The 15,982-nt window shown below is 40.0% G+C and overlaps 1 protein-coding gene across 3 annotated transcripts in view; it reads right to left on the bottom strand.

Moving 5' to 3' along the window:
- Positions 1-232: 232 nt before the first annotated feature.
- Positions 233-15,982, bottom strand: part of HEATR3 (HEAT repeat containing 3) — a 37,486-nt gene continuing 21,736 nt past the window's right edge. Inside the window, exons 12-15 of one of the 3 annotated variants that reach the window (XM_007113755.4) lie at positions 13,071-13,159; positions 7,985-8,128; positions 4,483-4,659; positions 233-1,004 (exon numbers count right to left, since the gene is read on the bottom strand). In XM_007113755.4, the coding sequence (XP_007113817.1) occupies positions 882-1,004; positions 4,483-4,659; positions 7,985-8,128; positions 13,071-13,159 (533 nt within the window). In that variant the 3' untranslated portion in view covers positions 233-881. Of the gene's footprint in view, positions 1,005-4,482; positions 4,660-6,877; positions 6,957-7,984; positions 8,129-13,070; positions 13,160-15,982 lie in introns of those variants that run through there. The other 2 variants (XR_448178.4, XM_007113758.4) reach the window with 2 other exon arrangements.

Here is a 15,982-nt window from a genome sequence, read left to right as displayed (position 1 = left end):
ACAGACCTGGTCCAGGGGCCGCACTCCGACAATGATGTGCACTGAAACTCCCTCCCTTTGCTCCACCTGCCACCGCATTACTTCAAGGGCATTGATAGTAATGCCGGAGATTCCTGCTATAAAGTCTTGTTTTCAATAGCACACATATATTCAAAGCAAGATCCATTAGCAAGCAAACACGCAGTAATACGATTATCTGATATTTTAAAAAAGATTTTCGAAGACACAAAGCTTTCAATTAAAAAGTTATTTATTAAAAAACGTATTCTTCCAATTCTGATTCCATATCAAATTAAATAAGGAGTGATGTTCCAAATCCGTATCCGATCAGATCCTATTGTACAGAGGGTGACGATGACCTCATGAGCTCATGAGCTAGTAGTACAGTCTGCTAAATAGTGGTATATGACTCCAACTCACTCCCCTCTTCACAAAAGGTAAGCATAATTGATATACTTCACACCAAAAAAAATTTATAAAGCTTGTCTTCATTTTTCAGTCAAAGATTCAGCTAATACAAAATGATAATGGCTTAAAAGAGCATCCAAGCAATGCTTTGGATTTTCCTTTTTTGCAAAATTCAAGGAAAACATGATTGTTTGGAAGTGTCTTCACTGCTCATGAAGAAGCACCTGAGATTTCCTTGTGTTTCCACTCTTCGTGTTTCCAGTGATTAAAACATGTTGGAAACATTTCTGAGAGCACTAGAAATGCCACACAGATCCCAGAGCTTTAAAGACTTTCTGATAGGTTCTGGAGTTTTTATGAACTTCAAATTAGTGTACACGCATTAAAAAATGACTTTCAGGAACACACACACTGAAAGGAAACCCTCTAGTGTTCTTCAGCTTTGAACGCTTTGAGGCGAGGACTGGTCTCTTTCAAGTAGTCAGTCTTTTCTCAACAGTTTCTTGATAAGCGACAAACCTTCTCAAGTTCATCTTCACGTTGTCGAGAACACACAGCTGATCTGGACTGTATTTAGCTCTCCCTTCTTTCCGTATCTGCCAAAAAAATATCGTATGTGATTTGGTATCTATCACTAATTCCTTTAAATAAGAAAGCATTTAATTTGCGGTGTATTTATTTTTAGAACAAACAGCAGTCAGATTTTGGTGAAACATTTTCACTTCCAAGGTGATGGAACACAGTACATTAGCCATAATAAAGATAAATTAAGATTGTGCACCTTTTAAATGATAGTTACAAGAACAACTGAAGTGTAGACTTTAAAAGAATGAGTTGTATGGTATGTGAACTATACCTCACCTCTAATCCAGAGCCATGGTTCTCAAATTTTAGCATCTGGAAGGCTTGTTAAAAAACAGACTGGTGGGCCTAGCCACACAGTTTCTGATTTTCAGTAGGTCTGGAGCTGGGCCTGAGAATTTGCATTTGTAACAAGTTACCAGGTGATGCTGGCGCTGTGGATAGAGGACACTTTTGAGGACAGCTGCTCTAAAGTTTTTTGGTAACATGGTAACATGTTACCATGTTTTTTGGTAACATGGTATTGTGTTTAGATGCAATTTGAGGCTAAATATATACCAAACAGCCTTTAATGCAACTGTGGCTTCATTCACAAAGGAGCTTCATATAAAAAACTACATGCTGCCATTCTGGCTAACAGAGAAATTTCATCAGGGCTTTATAGCTTTGAGAAAAGAAAAACAATTAAATATCACCATCACTGCAATGCATATTAAGTAGGAAAATCAATCAGAACAATGGACATTCCAGAGGTTAGGGGTTACTTTCCTAGTTCACAGTTTACATCACTGCTCTCTAAGCATTTGCTTCTACAGAATCTGATGACTCAACTGCATCTGCTTTCCTTGCAGCTGCAGGGAAAGGGGATATTTTCTCCTTACCATGCAGACTGCTTTTTCAGAAGTTTAAAGGGCCTGTGATCTTTAAGAACAATGTGGACACCCACCATGTACTGGTATGGAAATGTCTCTAGGAGACAGTGTTAAGTAAAAGCACATAACGTGCAGGAATGTGAATATATTATACTACCTTTTGGATAATAAAGGGGGAAAATACTAAGGTGCATTTGTCTTTGCTTAGAGAAACACCATTCAATTTGGTTACCCATGAGACAGGGAACAGGTGGGAATAAAACTTCTCACTGCTTAAAAAATAAACACTAGGCCGTGGGGATCGGGGTGGGTAAAATGGGTGAAGGTGGTCAAAAGGTACACACTTCAGTTCCAGCTGACCCATGAACAATGCAGTGGTTAGGGCGTCAACTCCCCACCCCCCAGTCAAAAATCTGGGTATAAGTTTACTGTTGGCCACAGATTCAACCAACTGCGGATCAAGTAATACTGCAGTATTTACCACCGAAGAAAATCTGTGTATTTAAGTGGATCTGCCCGGTGTTATGCAAGGATCAACTGTATAAGAGAAATAAGTCCTGGGGATGTAATGTATAGCAAGGTGATGACAGTTAACAACACTGTACTATATAGCTGAAAGTGACTAAGAAAGTAAGTCTTATAAGTTTTCATTACAAGAAAAAAAATTTGTAACTGTGTGGTGATGAATGTTAACTAAACTTATTGTGGTAATCATTTTGCAATATATACATATATCAAATCATTATGTTGTATACCTAAAACTAACACTATATGTCAATTATATCTCAAAACAAAACAAAACCCAGACAAACAAACAAACAAAACTACAGGCTTAAACAAAGCATAATAAAGAGTAAACTGATCAATTTTCTCCCCTCAAGACTAAAGTCACCTACTGGTGAAGCTTAACTCAATAAGTGTCAGCCACTATCACTACATTTTTAAATGTGGGATGACAAAACATGAAAATGTTAAAAACAAACCAATTATTAATGTTCCTAAACTAATACTAATACTAATGTAACTATGACACAGAATGTGCATGGCATGTGCTGCTACTTTTTTCTTCTGCAAAAGAAAACTATTTTTTATGCCTTAAAAAAAATTCAAAAAGTTTAAATTTCTAAACATACAATAACATTCACCTAAAAACTTATTACAGAGTTCTGGCCACAGGAACTGAATTCTGCCTTAGAAGCTTGTTAGAGAAAAGAAACACATATTGGAAAGCAACAAAAGTAAGCTACTTTTCCATTAAAGCCTCTATTCTCTTGACAAAGCTTTAAAAGCAAAAGTTTAGGGGCTTCCCTGGTGGCGCAGTGGTTGAGAGTCCGCCTGCCGATGCAGGGAACACTGGTTCGTGCCCCGGTCCGGGAAGATCCCACATGCCGCAGAGCGGCTGGGCCCGTGAGCCATGGCCGCTGAGCCTGCGCGTCCGGAGCCTGTGCTCCGCAACGGGATAGGCCACAGCGGTGAGAGGCCCGCGTATCGCAAAAAATAAAAATAAAAAGGCAATGCTTTATACTATAAAGAAAACAAAAGCTCCTCTATAAAAAATTATAAAAAAAAAGCAAAAGTTTAATTTAAAATGTAAAAGGAAAAAATACAAATATTTTTATTTCTCAAAATGAAATAGAGATTTAGATAAGAGGAGAGTTGATAAACTTAAATTTGTGGACATGTGATCAAACACTGTTTTAAAAATTTCTGGGCTTCCCTGGTGGCGCAGTGGTTGAGAATCCGCCTGCCGATGCAGGGGACGCGGGTTCGTGCCCCGGTCCGGGAGGATCCCACGTGCCGTGGAGCGACTGGGGCCCGTGAGCCATGGCCGCTGAGCCTGCGCGTCCGGAGCCTGTGCTCCGCAACGGGACAGGCCACAACAGTGAGAGGCCCGCGTAACGCAAAAAAAAAAAAAAAAAAAAAAAAAAAAAATTTCTGGTTGCCTTCCCCCAACCACTAAAACAGTTTTTGAACATTATTTTTTTACTCAAAATGAGCGCTTTGATGCTTCTGATGAATCAATCAATAAAAGGGCAAATGAAGGTAGCTACATTCTCCATTACAAGCCAGCTTGGAGTTTGTTTGCCTTTTTTTTCAGAGCACCAAAGGGAAATATTCACCACTAAAACAGTTTTTGAACATTATTTTTTTTGACTCAAAGTGAGCTTTGATGCTTCTGATGAATCAATCAATAAAAGGGCAAATGAAGGTAGCTACATTCTCCATTACAAGCCAGCTTGGAGTTTGTTTGCCTTTTTTTTCAGAGCACCAAAGGGAAATATTCGTAACAATGAAATCAGCCTATAATGCATTACGTGATATAAAATAAATTTAACATGTCTATGAAAGTGCTTTGCAGGCCAGACTGTAGTGCTTACACATAAGCATTGTTAACATTTCTGAACTGCTGCAGAAAGAGGAACGTGTCGACACCATTTTGGCTCACGTCACAGTGATTCAACAGAAAGGGAGACTGAGCACTGACTCAGCCAACAAGCGTTTACACAGAACTGGGGATGAAGTGCTATATGAATCACTGAGATTGCACGGAGGGAACCACACACACCCTCCTCCCATAGAATGCTGAGACTTCAGTATTTCTAAATAAAATGCTACATACCTTCATTTTGAAGACTGGCTGGAATTCTTTCAGAGCAGATAACAATTTAATTTGAACTGAGGCCCTTTCAGCTTCTTTACCATCTGCAAAAACATCAAAGAGGGCATCCAAAGCCTCTCCTGCTACTACAAGGGAGGGATCTTTGGTGGCAACCTCAAGCAGAAAGCACCCGATGGTCTGGAGACAACAAAACACAGTTATCATCCAATATCCTAAGTCAGCTTTCAAAATAAGTACTAAATCTAAAGGTGACAACAATTCACGCATAAAATTTTACATAAAAATGCTAGGGAGGGACTTTCCTGGCGGTCCAGTGGTTAAGACTCTGTACTTCCACTGCAGGGGGCGTGGGTTCGATCCCTGGTTGAGGAACTAAGATCCCACAAGCCATGCGGTGTGGCCAATAAATAAATAAATAGATAGATAAATAAATAAATAAATGCTAGGGAAAAATTAAAACTTTAAAAAGATCAAAGGCAACATATATTTATAAAAATACCAAGTATAACATAAGCAAGATAAATTTAAAATCTGAGAGTTTAGGGCTTCCCTGGTGGCGCAGTAGTTGGGAGTGCGCCTGCCGATGCAGGGGACGCGGGTTCGTGCCCCGGTCTGGGAGGATCCCACATGCCGCGGAGCGGCTGGGCCCGTGAGCCATGGCCGCTGGGCCTGCACGTCCGGACTCCGCAAGGGGAGAGGCCACAGCGGTGAGAGGCCCGCGTATGGCAAAAAAAAAAAAAAAAAAAAAAAATCTTAGAGTTTATATTCCTAAATAAAATGAATTAAGATCCATAAATGATATAAGAAAGACAGATACTGGAAGTTATTAAAATTTCCCTTCTATCTCCACCAAAAAGGCTTTTCCCATGGTGTCAAAATGCATATAAATATTATCTGTAACAAAAAACCCTGCTTTTTAAATTACATGAAAAACACTCTAAGACAATTAAAAAAATAAAGAGCACATAATCTCATTTTGCTTCACTGTGATGATTTTTAACATCTACCCATTTTTTTCACAATTAGCTAGCTAATGAACAGACCATTCCCAACCTGCAAAGAATTGTTTAAGAGTAAAGTTATTTTATTTTGGCTATTCTGCTTCACACTTTATGTCTTAAGAGCAATGTGCACATCTGGCATTACGGGTGGGAGAGTGGAAATGCTGAGTCCAGGGCTTCCCTGGTGGCGCAGTGGTTGAGACTCCGCCTGCCAATGCAGAGGACACAGGTTCGATCCCTGGTCTGGGAAGATCCCACATGCCGCGGAGCAACTAAGCCCGTGTGCCACAGCTACTGAGCTACTGAGCCTGCGCTCTAGAGCCCAGAAGCCACAACTACTGAAGCCCGCGCGCCTAGAGCCCCGTGCTCCGCAACAAGAGAAGCCACCGCAATGAGAAGCCTGCACACCGCAACAAAGAGTAGCCCCCGCTCACCGCAACCAGAGAAAAGCCCGCGCACAGCAACGAAGACCCAACGCAGCCAAAAATAAAATAAAATAAAGTAAAATAAATTTAAGAAATGCTGAGTCCAAACTCCAGCTCTACCATAAATAATGGGGTGACTCCGGGACAGTCTGTTACCCACTCTGGGCCTCAGTTTTCTCATCTGAATGTAAGTGGTCTAGATAACCTCTAGGATAGTATTTAAATTTAATATCTTATAACATGAAATATACAGCATCACCTATGAAGTAGTTTTACTGAAAAGATTAATCTGAATCTAACCTAGCTTTTAGATCTAACTTCCACCTTGCGGGAGATTCAGAGGATAAAGGAACAAACTTAACACCACAAGGAAGCAATCAGACAAATCCAGAAGGCTGAACATTATAAGCCAACCAACCCAGGAGCTGAGGAAAAAACAGGTGTTGGGAGGTGGTGCTAGAAGGAACACAGCTCTAGATGAAGAGAGGCTTAGAAGACCCCAAAACAAGCACAACATGTAGACTTTACTTAGATTCTGGTTTAAACAAACTATCCACAAATAGATATTTTTGGAACAACTGGAAAGTTCTGAATATGGACCAGGTATTAGACATATTAAGAAATAACTGTTAATTGTGTACAGCATAATGGTGGCTATATAAGAGAGTGCCCCTCTTTTTAAGACATGCGTACTGAACCCATAGGGGCAAAATACCAGGATGTCTTTACTTTAACACACTCAGCAGAGGAACTACTTGAAGTATATAGGACAGAAAACTAGTAATTCTTAAATACGTTTGAGGGCTATACAAAAATTTACTGTACTTTCTACTTTTCTTCATGCTTGAAAATGTGACTAAATAAAAATATTTTAGGAATCTTATGTTATGCCTGAGAAAAACTCGCTGTTCCCCTAAAGTGGACCTTGGACCTTACAGTCTTAAGGGGTGGGAAGTGATTTATACCTACACATGCTCATCGGTAAATGCGTACACGTACAGGGCCACACAGCCATGCTCTCTCACTTGGTGTCTATATATCAAAATCCCTGGAATGACACAGAAGAGATGGGTAACAGTAGCTGCCTCTCTAGAGTGCAACTGGGGGACCGGATGTTTAGGAGTGGAGATGTCTCTTTGCACTATAGATTCTTTTCTACTTTCCTAAATGTTTTGCTATGTGCATATATCACCTTTTCAAAATAAGCTTCTAAAAAATACCAGTCACATTGTTTAGCTCTTAGCAAGTTAAGAAATACTTTATAATAATCAGTTTATAATCCATTATTAGCAATCTACACTTCAGCAATTATGATTAGCACAACAAAGGGTAATTTTACTATTACTGTTCTTTTAGTTACTAGGCTGTATCTCTGGCAGTGCAGTTCCTAAGCAACTTGTTGAGATAAAGTGCTGGAAGCAAACATGCTGAGTGAGTTCCTAGTGTGCTGGCACTACCAGAGTTGCTGCTTAAAATTTATGAGAGGTCTTAGGATGAACTGGGTGGCTTTGTGCAGAATGCACTACAGCCTGGTGTGCTGAGGAAACTGTCTGGACCGTTCCTTCATCAGTAGGAGAATACAACATGTACACATTTAATGCAACAGCAAAGGCAGAGGCATCTTTAACAACTTTGAACCTTGGCCTTCCACTGAAGAGAAATTTATTTTTGATAAAGCATCTCCAGAGTAAAGTTAAATGGCAAAATGAGACAACTCTTCAAGTATCTATCTGATTCATGGAGTTAGATTAAGCCAAAGGGTATATTTTAATAATATACCTTAGTAAGCAACTTTTCTTTTTCTTGCAATATTTTTTTTTTTTTTAGTTTAATTTTTGGCTGCGCCGCACGGTAGGCGGGATTTTAGTTCCCTGACCAGGGAGCAAACCCATACCCCCTGCATTGGAAGCTTGGAGTCTTAACCACTGGACCGCCAGAGAAGGCCCCAGTAAGCAACTTCTTGATATGATTTCTTCTCAGGAAGTCCACGGAAGTTTTTAAAATCCCACACCAATAGTCACTCTTCTCCCATTTCTAATGATTTAATGATTTAGGTTGGAAGCATATTGTTTTTACCTTAAGAGTGTCAAGTGTGCCATCTTCTTTGGCTAGGACGCTGCCAGTGATTCCTAAAATACTAACCACATTTACTCTCAACCCAACATTACTACTATGGATGCCTGCTCTGCATAGTGTCAACAGCTGGTCGGGAGTCATGCACTGTTGAAAGAGAAGGAGAGAGTATTTAGCATGTTAAACTCAGCCAATTCCAACAGCATGTGCAACGGGATTGGCAGGAGTCTCTTCTACAAGAGGCACGATGCTACAAGTGACACAAACTCTCGGTGGAGAAGTTATTACATATTCTAATCACTCATTAATAACGTTGGTAACTCTGAACTGGGATGAGGCCTGCTCGTGTCACTGTCACCACTTACTTTATGCCACGGCTGTAAGCCTGTAAAAGAACCTTCAGTTCCTATTTGTCTCCTTTGAAGACTTTCATTCAGAGGTACACAGACCAAAGAGATTCTAATTTCTTTTCAACGTTGATCATAAAAAATGTTTTAAAAATGTAAATAGGATCATGCAGCTTTAATAAAAATGGGCTGAAATCTATACAAGGTAAGAACTGACTCTGAGATTTGTGTGTTACGGTAAATTATTAAAGATTGTAAAACCCATTAAATTATATAGTGCTTCCACCAAGTAGTGATAATTTTCATTTTAAGCTGATTTGAACACACACGCGGACACAGGTATCACAAGAGAGTGCAAATGTCACTTTCCCTTTCATAGAAACTGAGGGTCAGAAGTTATGTTCCTTTTAGAAGTTATGTTCTTGAAAAAAATTCTCAAAATATACAAAGAGAAAAAATTTAAAGAGTATATATTAGAGGCCAACATCATGTACTATATTTAACAGTAAAACACCAGAGACTTCCCATTAAACTCTGGAACAGGGCCAAGTCTGGGTTAGCACTGCTCTAGAGGTGTGGCCATGCAATGACTAAGGACGGAAGGAAGACAGGCCACCAGAGGAAAGGAGGCCCAAGAACTGCTAAGCCAGGTTCCTGGCAAGAGCATCCACGTGGATTCTGAAATCACCTAGAACCATGACGGGACCAGTGAAAAGTAACACAGCCCAACAGCAGGAATCTTCAAGGAACGATGGGCGCCCTTGGGGATGGTGGGTGACTGTAACCGAGAGAGGTGGGGTGGTGTGGTCTAGTGACATGGTACTCAGAACTGGAGGATTTTAGAAAGGAAGCAGTGAGGACTGTTTAGAACTGTGGCTCTCAAACTTCAGAGTGCATGACAATCACCTAGAGAACTTGTTAAAACAGACATCGCTGGGCCCCTCCCCAGAGTTTCTGCTTCAGTAGACTGGGGGCAAAGCCCTAGGATCTGCCCTTATACACAAAGAGGAAAAAGACCACGGACCTGATAGCAAAACTGGCAAAAGATGGGAAAAGTTACAGAAAAAGAAATGCAAAGGCCCTTAAAACACATGAAAAGATGTCCAACCTCCTCACAGCAAGAGAAATGCAAATTAAAATTGAGATATAATTTCTCACCCATCAGATCACTTAAAATCCAACATTGTGCCAACCTATTCTTCCGGTGAGGCTCTGGCAGAACAGGCACTCTCAAACGCTGCTGGTGGAGATTCGAAACGGCTCAGACTCTAAGGAGGGGACTACAGCAATACCTAGAGCAAAGCTACAAATCCATCTGCTCTCTGAGCCGGCAAGCCCAATTCTAGGAATCGATCCCAAACACACAATGGCAGAAACACAACAGAACTTCTGTAAACAGGCTATTCATTGCAGTTCTATTTGTGACAGCAAAAGATTGGAAACAACTAAAATATCCATCGATGCAGACATGTTGAATATGGAATATGTACACAATGGAGTGATATGAAGCTGTAAAAAAGAAATGAGAAACATGTCTATGATGATTAAATAAGGGAGAAGAGCAAAGTACAGAAGCACTACTTTTAAGAAAAGGAGTGAAATACAAATACATACATATTTTGCTTATGTTTTCCAAAAAAGAACAACAGAATGATAAATTAAAAAATCAAAAACGATGATTACGAATGGCACAAAGGAAAGAACAGGGGCAAAGGGACAGAAGCTAGACCTCTCTACATATATACATACATATATTCTTTTTGGCGATAAAATATACATAAAACTTACCATTTCAACCATTTTAAAAAGTACAGTTCAGTGGCAGTAAGTACAGTACATTCACACTGTTGTGCAACCAACCCTCACCACCATCCATCCCCAGAACTTCTTCATCGTTCCATACTGCAACCCTGTACCCATTAAACAATGTCTCCCCACACACCCCACCCTTACCTCAACCCCTGGTAACCACTGTTCTACTTTCTGTCCCACAAATTTCACTACTCTAGGTCCCTCATAAGAGGATTCATACAATACTTGTCCTTTTGTGTCTTTCATTTAGCATAATGTCTTCAAGGTTCATCCATGCAGTAGCATGTATCAGAATTTCATTCTTCTTTAAAGCTGAATACTATTCCATCATATGTATATACTATATTCTTCTCTGAATATATCTTGTTTCAGTTTTAACTCTGAAACCGTGTAAATATCTTATATAATTAAAAAATAAAAATTAGGGCTTCCTTGGTGGCACAGTGGTTAAGAATCCACCTGCCAATGCAGGGGACACGGGTTCGAGCCCTGGTCTGGGAAGATCCCACATGCCGCAGAGCAACTAAGCCCGTGCGCCACAACTACTGAGCCTGCGCTCTAGAGCCTGTGTGCCACAACTACTGAGCCCACGTGCCACAACTACTGAAGCCCACGTGCCTAGAGCCTGTGCTCCGCAACCCCCGCTCACCACAACTGGAGAAAGCCCTCGCACAGCAACGAAGACCCAACACAGCCAAAAATAAATAAACAAAATAAATAAATTTATTTAAAAAATAAATATAAAAAAATAAAATAAATAAAAATTAAAGCAAACAAAAAATGCTTTAAAAAAAGCTGAAACAACTGAAGCTAACTTTATAACAAGCCACAAAGAGAACTTTTCAAGCAACTTTAAAACACAGTAATTTGTATAGTCCTAGAGGGATTTTTTTCCCTAAGGACATGAAGAATCACAAAGAAATCTTAAACTGCATTCAGTAGTGTTATTGTTAGTAATAATACCATTATTTTGAAATTATTAACTATATTCTGTAGGGTAAAGTAAATAATAATGAGTTTTTAATGATAGTTTAAAAAACTGGTCATTTTTACAGACTGCTAGGACACCAACTCATTATTCTAGAAAAAAGGGTGGGGTGGGGGGAGGGAGAATCATACCCTATCTTTTTTGGTATGAAATTCATTTCAAAGTTACCAACTAATTGATGAAATAGGAAGTTTTTATTTATAGAAGAATCACAGCTAATAAATGCTTTAAAAGGAATGACAAAATTAGGATATCTCCACTTTGCAAACCCTAATGAAATAGTGGATCTATACAACAAAAATCACTGGTTGCTACAAGTGAATCCATTGATTAATCTTAACATCACTATTTTACAACAATATATGATTTGTGATATAAAGGTAGAATATACATACAGCACTACGAATTATTTTTACTTAAAAAATCTGATCCTGAATCTAATTAAGGCTCTAGACCTAGCTCCCAATTTATAGGAAATATGGGAGACAGAAGGACCTGTTAAATAATAACACTGTTTAAGCACCCAAATCTGAGAATGGGGAAAATTCTTTAGGACAGATGACAGCATCTTCTTCTTTTTTTTAGTATTATGGCGTTTTCTGTTTGTTTTTTTAAAATTTATTTATTTATTTTTTATTTTTGGCTGCATTGGGTCTTTTATTTTTGGCTGTGCACGGGCTTTTCTCTGGTTGCGGTGAGCAGGGGCTGCTCTTCATTGCGGTGCGCGGGTTTCTCATTGCGGTGGCTTCTCTTGCTGCAGAGCACAGGCTCTGGGCATGCGGGCTCAGCAGTTGTGGCTCATGGGCTCAGCAGTTGTGGCTCGCGGGCTCTAGAGTGCAGGCTCAGTAGTTCTGGTGTGCGGGCTTAGTTGCTCCGCGGCATGTGGGATCTCCCCGGACCAGGGCTCGAACCCGTGTCCCCTGCATTGGCAGGCGGATTCTCAACCACTGCGCCACCAGGGAAGCCCGACAGCTTCTTCAATGAATAAATAGTATGGGGAAAGGGGGGCAGGCAGGGGAAATGTTATAAACTCAGAGATTTAAGATTCTGTCAGTATACTAAAAACTACTGAATTGTATACTTTAAATGGGTGAACTGTATGGTATGTGAATTAAATCTCACTAAACCCGTTAAAATATATATATTTAAGAGACCAAAATATCAACTAAGAACAATACATGGATCCTACTTAGATGCTGATTTGAACAAACCAATTGAAAAAAAAAAGACATTTTAAAAGCAATCAGGGAAAACTGAACTCAGACTGCATATCAAATGATAATTTTAAAACATCTGTTGATTTGGGGGTTTGGGATAATGGTATTGCAGTTAAGTTTTTTAAAAGTTCATTTTCTGTCACAGACACATAATGAAGCACACAATAAAACATTCATGGGTGAAATAATATGATTTGCTTTAACTATTCCAAGAAGCTAAAACAAAAATGTAGGGAAAGTGAAAGAAACAAGAATGACAAGATGTTGGCCACTTGGTGACACTTGGTGATAATGCTTTCAGGTAACAATACTATTATCTCTGCTTTCAGAAATGTTTGAAAATTTCCTTCATGAAAAGTAAAAAATAAAAGTGATAAGGCACCTATCACAGAGGTGCAGATAGATCACTGTGGAGGATCTGGAGTACATGCTTGAAAATTTCTGTAATAAAATGTTTAAAAAAAGACAAATGATTTCCAGAGAAAATACTTACAACACAAATGCCAAACACATTATATCAACTAAAAAACTGTGTATGTTTTGATGGGGGTGGTGGGGAGAAGGAAGATTTTACTTTTATACTTTCAGTACTTTTGTTTCCACTTTACAAGGATCATGCATTACTCTTTCAATAGAAATAAATACTTAAAAACAGTTAAGCAATAAATTTTGCCTCCGTAATATAGAATCTTTGCTAGTTTCACATAAAAATTTTAAAACCTTACCTGAGGAATGTTCTTGGAGGCCACTGTTTGCAAAAGGGCCCTCAAGGCACTACTTATGGCTTCTAAAAAGTCAACATGCTTAGCAAAATCTAAAACACAAAAGTGAAATATAAATTTGTTTTTGTCTTTCTCTAAGAGTTATTTTATAAAAAAGAGTCAAAACAAAGCATGTTAAATGTTAATATATGCTACAATAATTTAAAACATTTGATATTTAAGCCCAAACTTCCAGTTCACAGCTCCCTGTGAACTGTATATTTGAGTTTGAAAGATGACCACAATTGAAATAATCAGGATAGTCCTGACAGTCCTTGACTTGTAGATGCTGGATTTTCATTTAACTCACACTTTAGCACATGATAAGCCTGAGCTAACCTTTGTAGGCTGAATTCAGCTTTTCACAGATTGCTATCACGGTGCTGGGCAGACATAGGGTAGAGTCATCTCCCAAGTCAGAGTGCCTCCTCGCCAACCCAGGCCCACTGCCCAGCCAAGAAGTGTTGCTTGTGTGGGGCCAGGCCACTATGCCTCTGGTTTTCAGTGGCTCCTGTGGTTTTTACTGACCCAACTTCTCCTTCCCACTCTTGCTCATTTTTACCCTTTTCTTATTGTCCCTTCTTCCCACACAGGATAAACAGAACAACAGCAATAAACAATTATGCTAACACAGCCATATAGGAGGGTGAGACCGCCTAGGTGAGCTGGCTCCCTAACCCCTTTGGTGGGAAGGGAAAGCGACTGATGTGGTGTGATAGATTATATTTTCCAAAAATAGTCACAACAGGGCTTCCCTGGTGGCGCAGTGGTTAAGAATCCACCTGCCAATGCAGGGGACACGGGTTCGAGCCCTGGTCTGGGAAGATCCCACATGCCGCGGGGCGGCTGGGCCCGTGAGCCACAACTAGTGAGCCTGCGCTCTAGAGCCCGCATGCCACAATTGCTGAAGCCCGCATGCCCTGAGCCCGTGCTCCACAACAAGAGAAGCCACCGCAATGAGAAGCCTGTGCACCGCAACGAAGAGTAGCCCCCACCCACCGCAACTACAGAAAGCCCGCGTGCAGCAGCGAAGACCCAACACAGCCAAAAATAAAAAAACAAATAAATAAATAAATTTATTTTTTTTTAAAAACCAATAAATTGATTTAAAGTTTAAAAAAATAGCCACAACAGTATTTCCAGTTCTGCATGATCTTGCAGAACCTTGCCACTTCCCATGAAGACTGTGGAGTCTATATCCCCTCCCCTTGAACCTGGGTGGGACTTTGTGGCTTCTTCAACCAGGACAACATGTGAAAGTGACAGGCTAAGTGGTAAAAGGCATGACTTCCACCTGACTCATATGCCTTTGCTCTCTCCTCTCTCTCAACTCTTGCCCTTGGAACCCAGCCACCATATTATGGAAGCCCAGGTCACACGAAGGGGTCAGAGGTGGGTGTTCTGGCTGACAGCCCCAAACCAACTACCAGACATGTGAGTGAATAGGCCTCAGATGATTCTGGCTCCCAGTCTTCCAGCAGAGGCCCTAGGCTAGGGTTTCTCAACTTCAGCACAATGGACATTTTGGACCAGATAATTCTTTGTGGTGCATGTGGAGTTCTCCGTGCACTAGGATATTTAACAACATCTCTGGCCTCTACCCTCTAGATACCAGCAGCAACCCCCAAATTATAACAACAAAAAATGTCTCCAGACATTGACAAACGTCCTCGGGGGCAAAAACTGCTGCCAGTTGAGAAACACTGGCCTAGACATCATGGGGTAGAGAAAACCATCTCCACTGGACCCTTTCTAAATCCCTGACCCACAGAAACCATGAGAAATAGCACATGATTACTGCTGTTTTAAGCCACCAAGTTTTGGGGTGATTTGTTATATAGCAGTAGACACTTTGTCCTTCTCCTCTATGGTGCCCTTGGCCAAATAAATATTCTGATGCCCCTTTCTGGGCTGCATGAGAGCAAGGCAGCTTCTGCAAAGACTGGAATTAAGGCTTGTTTTATCTTTCAGCTGTCTCATTTTCAGATATATGTTATGCACAGAGGTAGGGAATTCCTGTAAGTATCACAGAACAGATACTAGGATACTTTAGGGTCAGACAGACCAGGGACAGAATCCAGCCTTTGACATTATGTGACCTCTCATTTTGGTCTCAGCCCAAGTGTTAGCTCCTCAAAGGGGCCTTTCCATACTAACTAGTGTGACACCTCATACCCTTCTGCTTTTATGTTCTTCCTTCCTAGCCAAAATGACCTTAAACCTTTATTTACATGAAAATGCAAGCTCCATGAGCATGGCAGCCTTGCCTATCTTGTTTATGCCTGTATACCTTGGACCTAGAACAGTGCAAGGCATAAAGTAAGTCAATAAATAAATAGTTGTTAAAAGAAGGAACCCCCTCTGAAAAAAGTTCCTAAACCTCTAAATCTCAGCGTCCTCATCAGGCAGGTGGAGTAATAAATGCCTAGCTCATAAAACCTAGTACCTAACAGGCTCTCAAAAATTGGTATAAAATTGTTACTATTAAACTTCCAAAAGTCACCGTACTGGCTCTGAAAAGTAACTTATAGTTGATTAAAGCTGTAAGTGTAGTCCTGGAAACCTGTCAGCTGCACATAAAACTATTAAACCATGTTATGAAGAACTAACTTGATACAAACTAGAACACATCTCAGAACCAATTTTTTTTCTTTCCTCTATTCTTAGGAAAATAACAATTACCTTAGATTCAAAATCCTAATCTAAACTACACTACTGTTTTACATTAAGTGAAATTCATATTTCCCCTAAATTTGGATGATTTTTATTTAATTCACATTTCTGGTCATTTATCCAAATTAGGGAAGGAAGTTCAAACAACTCTGCCTTTCTGAGAAATTCTCAGTAAAAGGTCAAGACATGTGGTTTTGTCAAAA

The sequence above is a fragment of the Physeter macrocephalus genome, chromosome 17 (assembly GCF_002837175.3).
Source record: "Physeter macrocephalus isolate SW-GA chromosome 17, ASM283717v5, whole genome shotgun sequence".
Lineage (NCBI taxonomy): Eukaryota > Metazoa > Chordata > Mammalia > Artiodactyla > Physeteridae > Physeter > Physeter macrocephalus.
The sequence above is the reverse complement of the archived record's forward strand: the minus strand, read 5'-3'. Positions and strand labels throughout refer to the sequence as shown.